At 36.9% G+C, this 16728-nt stretch overlaps 1 protein-coding gene across 1 annotated transcript; it reads left to right on the top strand.

Annotated features, from left to right (window-relative positions):
• The first annotated feature begins 6936 nt into the window (after positions 1-6936).
• LOC137811310 (7-deoxyloganetic acid glucosyltransferase) lies at positions 6937-9277 on the top strand. Its single transcript, XM_068612998.2, has 2 exons — positions 6937-7865; positions 8084-9277. Exons 1-2 carry the CDS (start codon positions 7364-7366, stop codon positions 9028-9030), a joined length of 1449 nt encoding a protein of 482 aa, XP_068469099.1. The 5' UTR covers positions 6937-7363; the 3' UTR covers positions 9031-9277.
• Positions 9278-16728: the final 7451 nt, after the last annotated feature.

Raw genomic sequence — 16728 nt, forward strand, 5'->3', positions numbered from 1 at the left:
CTTCATAAAGGATAAGACCTTCCTTATCTTTATCCTTAATTCTTTTTAAATTCATATCCATGCTTAATATCTCTTGTTAAATGCTCAATTTCATCTACATTGAATCCTATCTGCTAATTCTTAATAATTCAAAATTTGTTTTGCTGGTGCAGAAAAACAATCGATTGTTTCCTCGAAACAACCGATTATTTCCTCTCTGATAGCACTATGAAAGAATGGATTTAATTCTTTTTTGAATTCTGTCTGTTGCAGATATCAATTATGAAAGAATCCTTAGTCAATAAAACAGTGTTGAAAGTTGATCACGTTCTGGAGGAAGTTACAACATGTCATAAAGGAATATATTCCAAAATCTTGAAAATTTAAGAGCCTTTATGACTAGTCAAAGATCACATGTGATGACCATGTGATTTTCTGCTTTTTCTGACGCTTTCTGTGCAGGTCTTAGTCAAGTCTTTTCTCTTTGAAGACTGAAACCCACTCACATCAATTGAATGCAATTTGGTTTTGTTTCTCTTTAAATTATGGTGTAGTTGTTCTCTCTCACAAGAACAATCAATTGAGTCATCTCTTGCAACATCTCTTGCTCTCTTGTGAATCTTCTTTGCCTCTTTCTCTGCTATCATGGAATCAACTCCTCATACATCAAAGAGGATCAAAATCAGAGCTGTGAGGTCTGGAGGGAGACTAGAGGACTGGTTTTCTGGAGACAATGAGCTTATTGAAAGGTATCGCTTTGAAACTAGCACAAAGGTGATCAACAACCCCAAAGTTGTTTCCTTTGATTGGTTGAAAAGCCAAAAGCTAGACAATGTGAGGAAGCTACTCAAGGACCAGCTGCTGAGAAGGTTCTTAGAGATGAAGGGAAACATATACCCTGATTTGATTCGGGTATTCTACACCAATCTCAAGTTTGAGGGAAACAATCTTGTTTCTCATGTGAAGGGAGTTGACATGAAGATCACTCATGATGTGTGGACTGTTGTAGCTAGCCTGAAATATGTTGGTCTAAGAATCAACAAGGGAAATCTTGGAGTAGTGGAGGATTTTAATAAAGTCCAATACTACAAGAGTTGCTTGAAGAATCAAAATGCCCAAGTGAGAACTTGTTCGGTTGGAGGACTAAAGCTAGATGAAAGGGTGCTTGCTCTTATTGTAACTTGGATTCTTACTCCCAGGGGGAGCAACCATTTTGTCCTAACAGAAGAAGACCTTGTATACATCTACTGCATCATGAAGAAGATCAAAATCAACTGGATCCACATCATTAAAGAACACATGCAAAAAGCCATGAGGTTAAATGATTACCACTATCCCTATGTTGTTTTAATCTCTAAATTCTTGCTCTATTTTGAAGTGAATCTTGAAGATGAGTCATCTGAGCTGGTTAAGTCAACACAAGAGATTAACAATGGCTCTCTTAGCAAGATGGGATTCACCAAAATAAATGGGAAATGGGTGAGCAAAGAAGGTGATCATGGTGCTTCATCAAGTGCTGCAACTGCTGATTTTGATGAAGAAGATCAAGCTGCTGACATGGATTTTAACCATGAAGAACAGCCTGAAACCAATTTAGGTGTTGGAACCAGTGCAGGAAATCAAGGAGATGAAATGTCATCCATGTCTTCTTTTGAAAGATACATGGTGAATAGGCTTGATGGTTTTGCCGAGAATCAAAGGAATCTTCATGATTTGTGTGAGCAACTTCCAGAGTATAGACAACAGATTCAACAGCATGGATACACGGTTTATGACCTTGGATGAACAGATAGAAGCTATTCAGAATCAGATTTTTGAACTCCAGTATGGCAAGGATGATTAAAGGAAAAACAACCGGTTGAATTCACGAAACAACCGATTGTTTTTGGCCCTGTATCAGTTTAAGAGCTTTTGTTTTAAATTTTTGTATAATCTGGAACAATTATCTTTTTATCTCTTCTTATTGTCTATTTGTGAAGACAAATGGGGGGAGATTTTATGTTGTGTTGTCTTTCATTATCTTTTATTTTTTCCGCAAACTCTATGTTGTGTTTGAGTGTTTAAGTAAGCCTTATTTCTGTTGGTTTTAATGCTGCTGATATATTGTTTCTGTTTTTGCTCTAACCTTCTATCAGAGATATTGTGCTTTCCTTAAACTTTCTTTTGCAGGAAATGCTTCAGATTCAATCAAATCCAACACAAGCAACCAGGGATTTTTCTTCATCAAATAGGGGGAGATTGTTGAATAAAGTGTGTTCAAGCTTTGAAGAATCCAAACCCTTTGAGTTTGATGGAAGGCTAGATGTGCTTGTTGTTGCTGAAGGGTATTAGAATAGGATCTGGGGTAGATTATCTGTGTTAATCCACTTTTGATTGAATCCAAAGCTTAAGCATTCTCAAACCTTTTTAATTGAAAGTGTTTTTCAAACTAAGTGAAAAACAACTTGTTGTTTTGACGAAACAACCAATTGGTTTATACTTAGGTGCTTTGAGAAAGGTTGAAAACTGTTTTTTTATGGTTGACTTGCTGTCAAACCAAAATAACCGATTGATTCGAGCATTCAACCGATTGTTTGTTTTGGGACCATAACAGAAAACTGTTTTGTGCTTTGACTGAGCTTTAAATGATTTTATAACTGAATACGCTCCAATTTTAAATGTTTTGACCAGTCTTTGAAAGCAATAAATAGTTTGTTAAGCTTTTGTAACAAACAACTAAGATTAAATCATAGAAAAATAGATTTGAGTTTTTCACTGATTTTTCTTTTGAAGAGTTGAAGATTGCTTTGAGATTGCTTTGATCAAGAGAAAGTGGAATAGGATTTTCATCTTGTATTGATTTCAGATCATTCTGTAACAAGTGTAATCCTTCTGTACTTTGTGTAAACTCTGTTGTGTAAGGCTGAGAAGTGTTGTGTGTTCTTGAGGTTGTCAAGATCAGCATTCTTGGTGGTGTATGTGTTGAGCCAAAGGAAGTGTGTGTCTTGAGGGGATCAAGGTCACTTCTTTGGTGGTTTGTGTAAGTAATCTAGGTTTGATTGCTTAGTGCATTCCCCCAGTGGTTTTTGGGAAGACTGGATGTAGCTCTTGGTTTAAGAGTGAACCAGTATAAACTTTGTGTGCAATCTCTCTATCCCTTGAACTCTTTAATTTCAGTTTATATTTGTTAACTGGTATAAACAACCGATTGTTTCTGCTAAACAACCGATTGTTTTTCTGGTGTTGTGCTAAATTGCTTTGTGTTTTTGGCAAACTGAATTCTGAATCAAGTTTTCTCAAAGGAATTTCATTCTAGACTAAAAAGTTTGCGAAAACCCTCTTTAAATCATTCACCCCCCTCTAGTTTAAAGCCATACATTCTAACAGTTTTGACCAAGAGGGCACTTTAATTTTTCTTTTTTTTTGTCGGCAAAGAATCAAATAAATTAAAAGGGGGACATTTCACGGGTGTCCCAACCCATATACAAATACCACCATTTATTTAGCCTATACACAAATACCTCATATCCTCTAATTCCATGCTCGATAACGTTAGACCACCATCAACCAAAATAGGAGTATATATACATCTTCTGAACTACATAAGCACAAAGATAGCACCACATAGTGCTATCACTTCAAATCTAAACAACAGGACAAATAGACCAAACCTGTTCCAAAACTTTATTAATCTTCGTTTCCTTCCACCTTATGATGCAATTGTATCTACGAACAAGTTGTTGCCACAAATTAACACAAATACAGATCTATTTTGACTCTTGAAGCATATGAAGGGCCTTCCTCTCAAGGCAAAGAGAACCCCTCAACAATAGAGGGGTTTGCCTCTTACAAATAGCTTTTAATACAAGAGTCTGGGTTCAGATACCAATCCGAGAACGAGAAGGAGAAAGCATGCACCATATATTTCATCCATAACCACGGTCGAAGTTGTGCTAAATGAAAGACTTCTTTCGCGTCAGGTTTCCCTTGCTTAAAAATGATAGAATTCCTTTGTTCCCAAATGCCTCTTACAACCCACCCACACTCCCTTCCATACCATATTCTGTTTAGCACTCATATGAACCAAATGAAAGTTTTCAAAGTGATTCTTTAACTCCTTATTTTGGATGAACAAAATTCCTAACCATCTAAAACACAGAGACCATACCCTTTGTGCAACACTGCATTCTAACAAGTGTTGATTTCACTCTTTCGAAGCTTAGCACATCTCACAAACAGTTGAACCGACTGCCACTCCTTTCCTGATCAGGCTGCTTCGAGTTGGCATTTTATTCAAGAGTACCCTCCAGGAAGTAGCTAAATCATTAGGAAACGCTTTAACTTGCCAAAATTGATTGAAAAAGCCATGAGATTTCCTAGGTCTTGGAATGCTAGACTCTCATAAGCAAATTTAATTGAGAACTCCCCTGAGATGTCCCCTCCCCAAATTTGGTTGTCCTTGATTTCCTTATTAATAAAACTCGTAGATATGATTGTAAGCATATCTTCTTCTTGCATAGCTTCCTATTCAAATTTGTCTATTCTCCACCTTAAACTCCATCTTTACCCCGAGTCTACCAATACACTTGCCTCACCCACTACCATCCCCTGATCCATGGATAGAGAATACAACCTAGGAAACAAAGACATGAATTTATCTCTACCAAGCCATTTGTCCTCCCAAAATCTAGTTTTATCCCCAACCGAACCTTCTAATATCTTTAATTCCCAGTCCACCTTCCTCCATAGGTTTGCAAACATTCTCCCAACTAACCCAAGATATGACTCTTTTTTCTCTGTCCCACATCCAAAGGAAGCTCCTTTGAATATTAATAATCCTGTTATAAACCACCATCGAAACTTTAAAAAAGGATAAATAGAAGAGAGGGACGACAGTAAGAACTAAATTGACTAAGCACATCCTCCCTACTAATGACAAGAATCTCCCTTTCCAAGCGCCCACTTATCGCGCAACTTATTTATAATTGGTTCCCAAAACTGCTTCTTTCTTGGATTTCCTCCTACTTCTACTCCTAGATACTTGAAATAGAGATCAATGACGCTTCTCTCAACATTTATACCAGCCAACTTAGATTTATAGAAGTTAACTATCAGTCCAAAAGCAATCTCATAACACCTCAAAATTGTTTTAATAGTAAAGACGTTGTTATAAAGAGTCTTCTCACAAAAGCAACGTATCGTCAACAAATTGTAGCATGCAAGCCTCCACCTCCTCCCTCCTTACCTTCACTTTTTTTGGTAGATTCATCTTAAGCGCTTGTCTAACTAACCCGGCCAATCCTTCAGCTACAATGAGGAAAAGGAAGGGGGTTAGTGGGTCCCCTTGCCTCAGATCTCTAGATGGTTTAAATTCTGACGTAGGACTTCCATTGACCAAAACAAACACCATTGCAGACTCCAAACACCCTTTGACCCACATAATTAATCTACTATGAAAGCCAAGTTTGTGTAACATATGATATAGAAAATCCCACCTTACAGAGTCGTATGCCTTTTCATAATCCACTTTCAAACACAAACCACTCCTCTTATACCTCCTCAACTCCTTTACAACCTCATTGGCCACAAGGACATTGTCCAACATTCCTCTACCTTTTGTGAAAGTCGACTGACCATCATCAATAACCGCAGGAAGAACTCTCTTAATGCGGCATGAAAACACCTTAGTAATGATTTTATAGATCGCTCCCACAAGAGAAATAGACCTGTAATGATCAAGCTTTGTGGGGTCTCTTACTTTAGGTACTAAGACTATAAAAGACGCATTACACCCCTTCGGAAAGCACCCCAGAATGAAGGACAACATCAACAATATCCTGCTTAAAAGTACCCCAACTGTTTTTTATAAAAGTAAAGTTGAACTCATCCGGACCAAGGCATTTAGCCTTCACACTGCCACACCGCTTCCCTTATTTTTTCCTCAGTGAAGTTCAAGATCATGCTTGAATTAACCTTTGCCGACAAAGTCTTAAACTCAACAACATCAAGCCTAACCCCAAAATCATGAATCGCCTGAAATCTATCTTCAAACAACTTTTTAGCTTCCCTGCGGACAACCTAAGGGTCCTCACTCCATTGATTTCCTACCTCAACTCCTTTGATCTCATTTCTTAGTCTCCTCCATCTAAGTACTGAGTGATAATATTTAGAGTTTGAGTCTCCATGCTTAAGCCACTTCGCTCTAGCTTTTTGTCTATAAAGAGATTAAATCTTGTTATCAATCATCCTCAACTGACTTATAAGCTCTAGTATTCTCAATTTAGCATTATCATCGAGAAGATTGTTGTCATCTTTGATGTCAAGTTCCTCTATCTCCTTCAAGTTCCTTTTCTTAATTGTGTCCAAAAAAACATACACATCCTGATTCCACACTTTATGATCTACCTTCAAGATCTTTAGCTTATCTTTGAATTTGGTTAAACTGTTTCTCTAGACACAGTAAGAATTCCATTTTTCCTGCATCAAATACTTGAACCTTAGCTCCATATGCCAAGCATCGATGGTCCTAAGAAGACTCTTTAGTTAAGGGAGAACAAACAATTTGAGGAGTAGGGAACCCAATCAGAATAGAAGAAAATAAAATTGGTTATTTTCCTCTTCAACCATGATCAAACTTGTAGTTGTGATAGGCTAAAGATTTCTTCACCGTCCACCCTTCCCCTTTAAACACAACCTACTTCCTTTTGTTCCAAATATTTCATATAACTGTTACCCAAACACCTTTCTAGACTCTGTTTCTTTTTTACATAAATTGAAAGAGATACTTTTTTACATAAATTGAAAGAGATAAAGCAGATAATATCATAACGAAAATCAATATCTCCCACCACCAAGATACCATCAACCATATAAGCTATCATACACTCAACAACTACCTGATTACATAGAAGACATAATTACGTAGGAGACATAATTACTTAAAAGACATAACACAGAGGGAATACTGACACATTTTCTGAAAAGGTTCAGTCCCGTTGGAATCTTACCTTCCAAGACTCTCCAATCAAGGGAAAAGGCATTGGGCCGAATTTTAATATCTATATTATTAAAATGAATTCTCAGAGATATTTTTTGTAACATTTTGTTGTGAAAGCGAGCCTCGGGTCAAAATGAACGGTAGTAATTTGGCTTGACCTAGCCTGCAGATAAAGCTGTCCCGAAACAGAAACAAGAATGTGTTTTGGAAGAGCTAACAAGAGGTGCTCAATAATCAAGAACAATCTTAGTGATAAGAGATGTGTCAGAGACGGTGGTGTGGTGTAACTACTTTCACCGTGCATGGGTAATCCCTACTCTCTATTTTATTTCTTAACTTAACGCATCTCCACAATATCAAACACAACATGGACTAAGAGACCAAGCCAAGTTGAAGAACAGAAAATCAATGGCAGAAGCGCACGTGCTGATCTTCCCTCTTCCAGTGTCTGCGCATGTTGCGTCCATGCTGAAGCTCGCCGAGCTTCTGACCCTTGAGAATCTCCACATCACCTTCCTCACCACCGACACCATCCACGGCCGCCTCACTCGTTTCGGTGACATCCAAGTTCTCTCAAAATCTTACCCTACGCTCCATTTCAAGACCCTTTCCGATTCTTACGACGAGGGTGACCACCCTGGATTCGGAGACCGTATTTGGGACCTTATTTCTTCCACAACTCTCCACGCTAAGCCCTTCTTGAGAGATATTCTGCTCTCCCACACTCCTCAAATTCCCAAACTTAGTTGCGTTATTCAGGATGGTATCTTCGGAAGCCTTTCCGCTGACGTCGCTTCTGAGTTCAACGTATCCATACCAATCATTCAATTCCGAACCGTTAGTGCTTGTTGCTTCTGGGCTTATATCTCTGCTACAAACCTCCTCCACAGCCAAGAACTTCCAATTAGAGGTATATATACGGACTTTAAATTCATTCATCTCTCTCACCCTATCTAGCTATAGTAGTATCTTACTCATACCTTCTTTAAATATGCGCATTCCATTTAGTATATATTCCGATTTCTTATAATAACTTCGTTATTAACCGATATGGTAGACAAAATTTGTATAGATTTAGGAGCATTGGTGATGTGGTTAACATTATGATGTGAGTGGTTGTGGTTGTAGGAGATGAGGACATGGATCGAATCATAAAAGACATCCCCGGCATGGAAAACTTGCTTCGCTGCAGAGATCTTCCAAGTTTCTTTCGACCAGACAAAAAGGGGAACTCCACTTTTGAGTCCTATGTGGACCGAAGCCGACAATCACTTGCAGCAGACGCGATTATCGTCAACTCATTTGAGGATCTAGAAGGCCCTGTCCTCTCCCAAATACGTCATCATTTTCCCAAAGTGTACACCGTTGGTCCTCTCCACCACCATTTGAACACCAGAAAAGCAGAATCCAACAAAGGAGAAGACATTCCCAAGTTTAAGAACGCTATTTTTCAAGTGGACGGGACCTGCATGACGTGGCTCGACGCTCAGCCTGAAGGGTCGGTGATGTATGTCAGCTTCGGAAGTAGCACTATTGTAAAAAGGGAAGATTTAATGGAGATTTGGCACGGTTTGGTGAACAGCAAGAAGAGGTTTCTGTGGGTGATGCGCCCTGACATTGTTGCAGGAAAACAGGATGATGACCGGATACCGGCTGAGGTGGAGGAAGGGACTAAAGAGAGGGGGTTCATTGTAGAGTGGGCCCCGCAAGAGGAGGTGCTGGAACACAAGGCCATTGGTGGGTTTTTGACACACAGTGGGTGGAACTCAACCTTGGAGAGTGTGGTGGCTGGTGTGCCCATGATTTGCTGGCCATACTTTGCAGATCAGCAGATTAACAGCAGGTTTGTGAGTGAGGTTTGGAAAGTAGGGTTGGACATGAAAGATGTGTGTGATAGAGATGTTGTGGAGAAGATGGTAAATGATCTCATGGTTCATAGGAGGGAGGAGTTTCTCAATTCAGCTAAAGCAATGGCTACGTTGGCTCATAAGAGTGTGAGTCCAGGTGGTTCCTCTTACTCCAGTTTCCAGGATTTTATTCACTACATTAAATCAGGCAGCAGGGAAAATAATTAGCACTGCCACAATTCATCAAGTTTCCTTCTAGCAAGCATGGCTCACATCCAGTTTGAGATCCTAAGTAATGTTTTGTTGTACTTTGTTATGCTCTGAAGTAAGTTGTTACTGCATTAAGGTTTTACCAACACAGAATAAGCATTTCAATGTTCCACCAACCAACATATCAATGTTGTTGTAATATGAGATTGTACCGATGAAGCTCATTTCCAATCATGCAGAGTCTTTTGGCTTTGTATTAAATTTCCATATGTCCTTTTCTAGGTTATCGTCGTTGTTTTTGTAAGACTTAATGACCTACGCAAACGTTTGGTCATCATTTTTCCTCCTCCAAATCTGAGTGACTCTGTTATCCTAAGATCATGATTTTTGTCTGAAACTTTGAGAGTCCCATTTCATTTTGCTTTCTCCTTGCGATACTTGGACATTTTAACATGTAATTTTTCATTTCCAATCCAAATATTGTCTAGCCTCCTCTCCAAATCCTCCGCATATTTTTTTTATGTCGAGGAACCTCACGAAATCGAACCTCCTCTTCTATTAATTCAATCTCCTTGATATCAAGACATCTAACACATTTCCCATCTATAAAACACTCTCCACATATCAACTACTCTATCAGCATCAGGAAAGTGTTAGAAGAAAAATATAGTTCCCCTCATATGTGGCGTAGTAAGAAAAAGAAAAAAAACTTGTATCATCTTATTTAATAATAAAAAAAAACAACGAAAGCTAATTGGATGATTTTAGGATTCATCCATCATACTGAATATAAACAAAGTCAAGAGAAAATTAGATGCAAGTCATCAAATATCAGTGTTCATATAACTTTATCTTCAGTTTTTCATATAACTTTATCTAACAAGTGAGGTGAGGTAAATGTTATTTGAGGTAATGTTTGGTTTGTAGTTCTTAATGAAATCTGGAAACACAAAAATAAACATATTTTCAAATGTGGAGTGATTGATCATTCAAAAATGTTCACCTTGTCTCAATTAAAGGTTTAGTCTTAGGTAACTTCTAAATTTGTTTGTGCTTGCTTTACTTATTCAGAGTGGTACTTCGATCCTATGGCCTACATGTTGTTTATTATTTGACCTTCTGCAAGGTTTCTTCCTTTGAGTGGGTTGATTGTTGTTTTTTAGTTTTGTAAGAATAAGGTTGTTTAGAAGAGGTTCGGTGGGTATTGTTGTGTTATGGTCATATATAAAGGTTGAGTCATCCTTAAAGTGGTTCATATTTATTCACTTTTACTTGTTGATAAAAAAGTGAAAAAATTGTATACATAATCTTGTTATGTAATGTTAAGTATTTATATATTACATATAAAATATCTTAATTTATTCTATGTATTTAGGAAATATTTGCTTTTTTATTTTATTTTTTCAAGAGGATCTTGTTTTGAAGTATCAACATAAAGATTTTTTTAAAAACATGGTTGGGTGCACACCAACAACTTCTGATGTGTGAAGACGTCTGTAATCTACTCTGAAAAGACTTTCAGTTATATATGATCCTTACTTTTCTTTGTTTTGGGAAAAAGTTATTTAATCCAGGTTTAATAAATGATATATCATGCATTAGCATGGTTCTTAAAGAAAAAAATGTGCAATCAACCATACATAAAAAGCATTTAAGTGTTTCTTAAATCTTAAAGATAGAGAAATTATAGCTGAAAAAAAAAATAACTTATGTTAAACTCACAACAGCTCGAATAACATTTAATAACTATTTCTTTTCAATTTTATATAAAGAAATTTTTTTTAAGAAGAAAAGTTGACAACGACAATATCTACAAACAAATTCTTAATATCATTCACAATCATTTAAATATTCAGTTTATAAGAAAGAATATTGTTTGAGTTTATAGTTATCTATAATAGTTTTAATATGTATGTGTAAAAGACAAGTTTAATTTTGTCTTTTTATACTTAAGGATTGAAGTAGTTTATGAATTACTGATGACTTTTATTGTTTTGTATTGTAAATGCATATGATTATGTCCAAAATTTATCCTCCACACCATCCTTAATATTTTGGTGATCTTGGTAAACTTTGGATAAGCTCTAATACAGTGGATGCTAATAATAATATTTTATAGATTTCATATATTTTTTATTTTTTTATCAGTAAAGAATTAATTAATTAAAATGAGAGACTGCCCGTATAATTAAAAAACCTAGAAGCAATTACCAAGATCATATAATTGCTACTAAGGTGAACCTGTTACCAACCAAGCCCTCAAACATGACCTGAAGTTAGCTAAAGCCTTACTTACATACACCTCGCATGCATGGACCAACAGAGAAATGTGATCTGCTTAGGATCCTGCTACTACTCCTTCTTTGAATCTCCACAACATGAACCCTGTGCAAGATCAAAGGCCCACGCTGCTGCCTTCAAAAAAAACCTATCCTATCTACTTCCACTGGTTCAATTATGCATTAGGATAAAACTGTTGGGTATGAAGCCAGGACCAATTGGATTGGGCTGATTAGGCACCATGTTTAGTGGGTGGGGCTAATCATTGTGTCCCTTTTATAATCTCTATTTAAAGAGATCATTGTACTTGTAATTGGTGTGCAACAAGATAGAATGAAAACCTAATACTTGTCCGTGTGGATGTAGGTTGCAGTTGGCAACCGAACCAGGTTAAATCATGTGTTGTTTATTTTCTACATTTGATTCGTGATTGTGTGTGTTGCTTCCGCGTGCGTTTTTCCCATCAAGAGCTTTGGTTCGTTTACACACTAGAGATCCGATCAGCAGAAATTAATCGACGAGACGTGAAAATTGCGGCTGCAGTAGCATCCCAAAGTTAGGGTTTCGCAGAGGCAGCAACAGCGTCCCAAAGCTAGGGTTTCGCAAGGGCGGCAACGACATCCCAAAGTTAGGGTTGCATGTGCGTTCTGCAGGCGTACTGGTCTGAGACGGCGGTGACCAACGACAATGGTGGTGTGGAGCACGAACAACGGTGGTGCGCGTCCTGGCAGTTGGGATCCAATGCGGCGGAGCGCCAGTGCATTGGGGACTGCGACCAGGTCTGTTGGTGACAGATTTTGGGTGGTACAATTTTTGTGGTCTTGATTTAAAAAAAAAATTGCCAAGATCTGAAATTAGTTGTACCGAGTATCTCGACTAGTCGTTTGAGATGGCAGAATACGGGAAATTCCGAATTAAAAATTCGATGGTACAAATTTCAGTTGGTGGAAAATGCAAATTGAGGATTTGCGAGTTCAGTTACTGAGCACATCAATATGATCTTAGCCAGACTTACGTCAGTGGGCATTAAGTTCGATGATGAAGTTCAAGCTTTGCCTGACAGTTGGTCCGGAATGGTTACAACAGTTACCACTTCAGCAAGATTGGATAGATTCACTTTTGAGAAGATTCGTGATCTCATTCTTGGCGAGGATGTCCGAAGAAGGAGTTCTGGGGAATTATCTAGTGAATCGCTATATGTCATCAGAGGTAAGAAAAATATCAGAGATAGTGGGAGCAAGAACAAAAGAAGGAGTCAGTCAAAGACTCGGGATTGCTCAAGTGTAACATGTTGGAACTGTGCAAGGAGGTGGGGCATTTCAGGAATCAATGTCCAAATGATAAAAGTCAACATTGCAGAAGACTCCGCAGACGAGGACCTTTTAGTTTGTTGCGTGGATAGCAGTGTGGATTCCTGAGTCATAGATTCTAAAGCATTGTAGAATCTAGTTATTGGAGACTTTGTTAAGGTAAGACTAGCGGACAACAAAACTCTTGATGTTACGGGCTTGGGTGACCATTGTCTCGGTTGTGTCTGAACTACAAGCAGTTGAATAAGTTCACCATCAAGGACAAGTATCCTCTACCCAGAATTGATGATTTGATGGATCAGTTACATGGAGCCACAGTTCTCAAAGTTTTGATCTGGGATCTGGATAGCAGAAGATTTTGGTAAAGGCTGAAGATGTGCAGAAGATGTGCAGAAGACAACTGTTAGGTCTCAATTATGAACTTTATGAGTATGTATTATCAGCTTAGGGGTCTCAGTGGATCCAGCCAAGATGTGAGCAGAGTTTCATAAAGCTGAAGAAAAGGTTGACAAGTTCTCCTCCTGATACAAGAAAAACCTTTTGAGGTTTAGTATGATGCTTCACATCAGAGATTGAATTGTGTCTTAATACAAGAGAAGATAGGAGTTGCATATGTTTCAATGCAACTCAAAGTTCATGAGAGAAATTATTCTATTTATAACTTAGAGTTGGCAGTGGTGGTGTTTGCTTTGAAGATTTGAAGACATTATTTATATGAAGCTCAATTTCAAATGTTCAATGAATACTTGTTTGATCAGAAAGAGTTGAACATGAGGTAGAGAAAATGGGTGGAGTTTATGAAAGATTATGATTTCTAGCTGATGTACTATCCAGGCAAGGGTAATGTAGTTGCATATGCTCTTAGCAGAAAGTCAGCACAAGTGTCAGCCATGATGATTGAAGAGCAGAAGTTGATTGAGCAATTCAGAAATCTAAATTTGGGAATACAATTCCATGTTAATCATATTAGTTGTAGTAAGTTAACTATAACTAATGATTTCCTTGGAATGATTAAGGAAAAGCAATTAAGAGAATCCAAATCTAAAGTGTATTGTGACTTTTCTAGGTATATATCAAACTAAGGACTTTGTGATGGGAGAAGATGAGATCTTGAGATTCAAAGGCAGAGTTTGCATATCTACCAATGAAGAAATGAAGAGAATGATTCTAGAATGTAAGGGTTATATAAGTTTACGTCCCAGTATGAATAAGATGTACCAAAATTTGAAGGAGTTCTTTTGGTGGTCAGGCATGAGAAAAGAAATAGCTTAGTATGTTGTGACAAGTTTGACGTCTCAGAAGGCAAAGGTAGAACATTAGAGACCTAGCGGTTGTTGCAGCAATTGGATATTCTCGAGTCTGGGTGCCGAGAATAATAAGAGATCATGATGTAGTCTGGGTGATAGATGATCGACTCATGAAGAGTGCTCATTTTCTTCCAGTTAATTTGAGAATAATATGGCCAAGTTGGCACAGTTGTACATCAGAAGGATTGTGAGATTGCATGGAGTGCCTTTGAATATTGTTTCTGATAGAGATCTTAGATTTACTTCATAGTTTTGGCAGATTCTACAAGATTCTTTGAGATCTAGATTGAGAATGAGTTTTGCATATCATCCTCAAACAAAGGAGCAGTCTGAGAGAACGATCTAGTCCTTAAAATATTTATTGAGGACATGTGTATTGGATCATCTGGGAAGTTGGAATGAGATGTTGCCTTTGGTGGAGTTTCTATGGGAGGAAGTGCAAAACTCTTTTATGTTGGTATCAGAATGATGAGACAGTATTGGTTGGTCTAAAGTTAGTTCAACAGATCACTGAGAAGGTGGAACAGATATACATGGCAAAATGAAAATTTCTCATAATAGGCAGAAATCATATGCAAATCAGAGGAAGAAACCTTTAGAGTTTACAGTTGGAGACCATGTGTTTTTTAGAGTATGTATCACTTACCAAGAGTGTAAGGACGAGCTATCAAGAAAAAGTTATTCCTGAAGTTTGTTGGACCCTATCAAATCCTAAACCTGCGTAATGTCTTTCATGTGTCTTAACTAAGCAAAGTATATCCAAGAATCTAGTCACGCATTAGAAATGCATAATGTGCAAATCAAGGATAACATGTCTTTTAAAGTAAAATCAGTTTAGATTGAAGATCATCATAATGGTGAAGGTAGTGTGGGTTGATAGGTTTGGCGATCCATCTTAAGAAATAGAAGAAACCATGATAGAAACATATCCATATCCCTTTTATAGCAAGTCAATTTTCAAAGAGGAAAATTTTTCTTGTTGGGGAGAATGTAAGGACCGAGAAAAATAGTCTTATAGTAGAAATGGTACAATTAAAATGGCACTTGAATATTTTATTATTAAAGTGAAAAGGCTATATAAATAGAAATTTAGTTACTTAAGTTTCATTTTAAAAGAACCATCATCTCTCTAAAAACTCTTTTTCCTTTCCTCTGCCTTCTCTCTAAAATTCTGACCTACTCGCTCATCAGATCAACGGTCGGAGTCTTCCATTGGACTCCTGGCAGTGAACTTTACAAGATTGACCAATCAAAATCTTAGATAGAATAAGTTCATTATTGGCTCCTTTTCCTTTGAGTTAGTTTTGATCTGGTTAGGTTGCCTTTTAGTTTAAGTTTGCATGTGAGGTTTTATCTTCAAAATTAGTCTCTGTTAGCTCAGGGTCCTAATGATATAGTTAGTTTTGTGATCAGGACTCTCTAGTGCAGGTTAGGGTATCCTTAAGCTTTTGGTGGATTTGGAGCTCTTAGTGAGCATCTGCTAAAGTCCAGGTAAGGGAAGCTAGTTTAAAATTTTCAATAGAATCCTAGGTTAGAAGATTTGAATGTGAGTGTGACGTGGTCACCAATTCCAAATTTTGTTGCAAGATTTCTTATTTTGAGTATATTGTAGTTTGATTGAAATTGAAAGTGTTGTGATTGAGAACTAGTTGTTTGATTTTAAATGGTTTTGGAATTAGAAATCATATATATGTATAAATGGACATAATAGCTTAATGATTCAATGAGAGTGATTGTATCATGTTGAATAGGAATTGTCAATGTAATGTGTAGATTTATAAATTTATGAATTGAATGAGATATTGATTTATAATCTAATAGGTATATTAAGTTATGCATAATTTTTGTGCATATTTCGCTCAAGCTAGATAATTCTAGCTCATCAAGCTAAAATTTTGGGTGCTCTCGGGTTGAGTTTAGCTCAAGCTAGCACATTCTAGCTCAAGCTAGCACATTCTAGCTCAAGCTAGCACATTCTAGCTCAAGCAAAAATTCTGGGTGCTCTCGGGTTGAGTTTAGCTCAAGCTAGCAAATTCTAGCTCAAGCTAAAATTCTGGGTGCTCTCGGGTTGAATTTTAGCTCAAGCTAGCAAATTCTAGCTCAAGCTAGACTCTCTAAAAAAACAAAATAAATCTAAAATTTGTTTTCTATATATACTTATTTTTAAAAGGTTGGTTTATTTCTTTCTGCATAGTTATAAATTATATAGACTTTTATTTCATGTATATTTAATTGAAAATCTCTTTAATTAGACATTTATATGATTATTAGATGAATTGTGGTATGTTTTGGAAATTCTAAAATTTTGTATGATTTGATTCTTTGATGTTGGATTTTTGTGAGGTTCAGAGTATGAATTTTAATCAAGACATAGTATTTTCAGGAAAGAAAATACCGTGTTAAGATTGTTTAGGATGTGCATTGACTTGGGATTCGTCTAGAAGGAGATATCCTGACTAAGTTAACGCACGAGTCTTTCAGAAGTAGAGTCTAGTGTCTATCTATTATGAATCAGTATGTGGAATGCAGGAGAAATTGTTGATAAACACTTGATGGTTATATGGAATGCATGAGAAATGATGAATTTATGTGGATGTTTAAAGTTATATTTATGTTATAAGTTTTAAAAATACCTAGCTTACCTTTTGTTTTGTTTTGTGGTTATTTTTCTTTTATTTGTGATGATCGTGTATTTTACACAGAAGCAGATAATGTTACCGGTGATAAAGTTTCTCGGTGAGAAGATGAATGATGGAAAATGTTTATTTTCTTTTGCAATTTTGTTTTTAATTTTATGTAAATGTTTCAAGTCTTATGGA

Source organism: Phaseolus vulgaris, chromosome 2 (assembly GCF_051622355.1).
Source record: "Phaseolus vulgaris cultivar YP4 chromosome 2, ASM5162235v1, whole genome shotgun sequence".
Lineage (NCBI taxonomy): Eukaryota > Viridiplantae > Streptophyta > Magnoliopsida > Fabales > Fabaceae > Phaseolus > Phaseolus vulgaris.

Excerpts from the sequence above, each read along its gene's own strand:
- LOC137811310 (XM_068612998.2), top strand. The coding sequence starts at position 7,364 with ATGGCAGAAGCGCACGTGCTGATCTTCCCTCTTCCAGTGTCTGCGCAT. Across the intron at positions 7,866-8,083 it reads CCAAGAACTTCCAATTAGAG|GAGATGAGGACATGGATCGA; the intron begins GTATATATACGG and ends TTGTGGTTGTAG.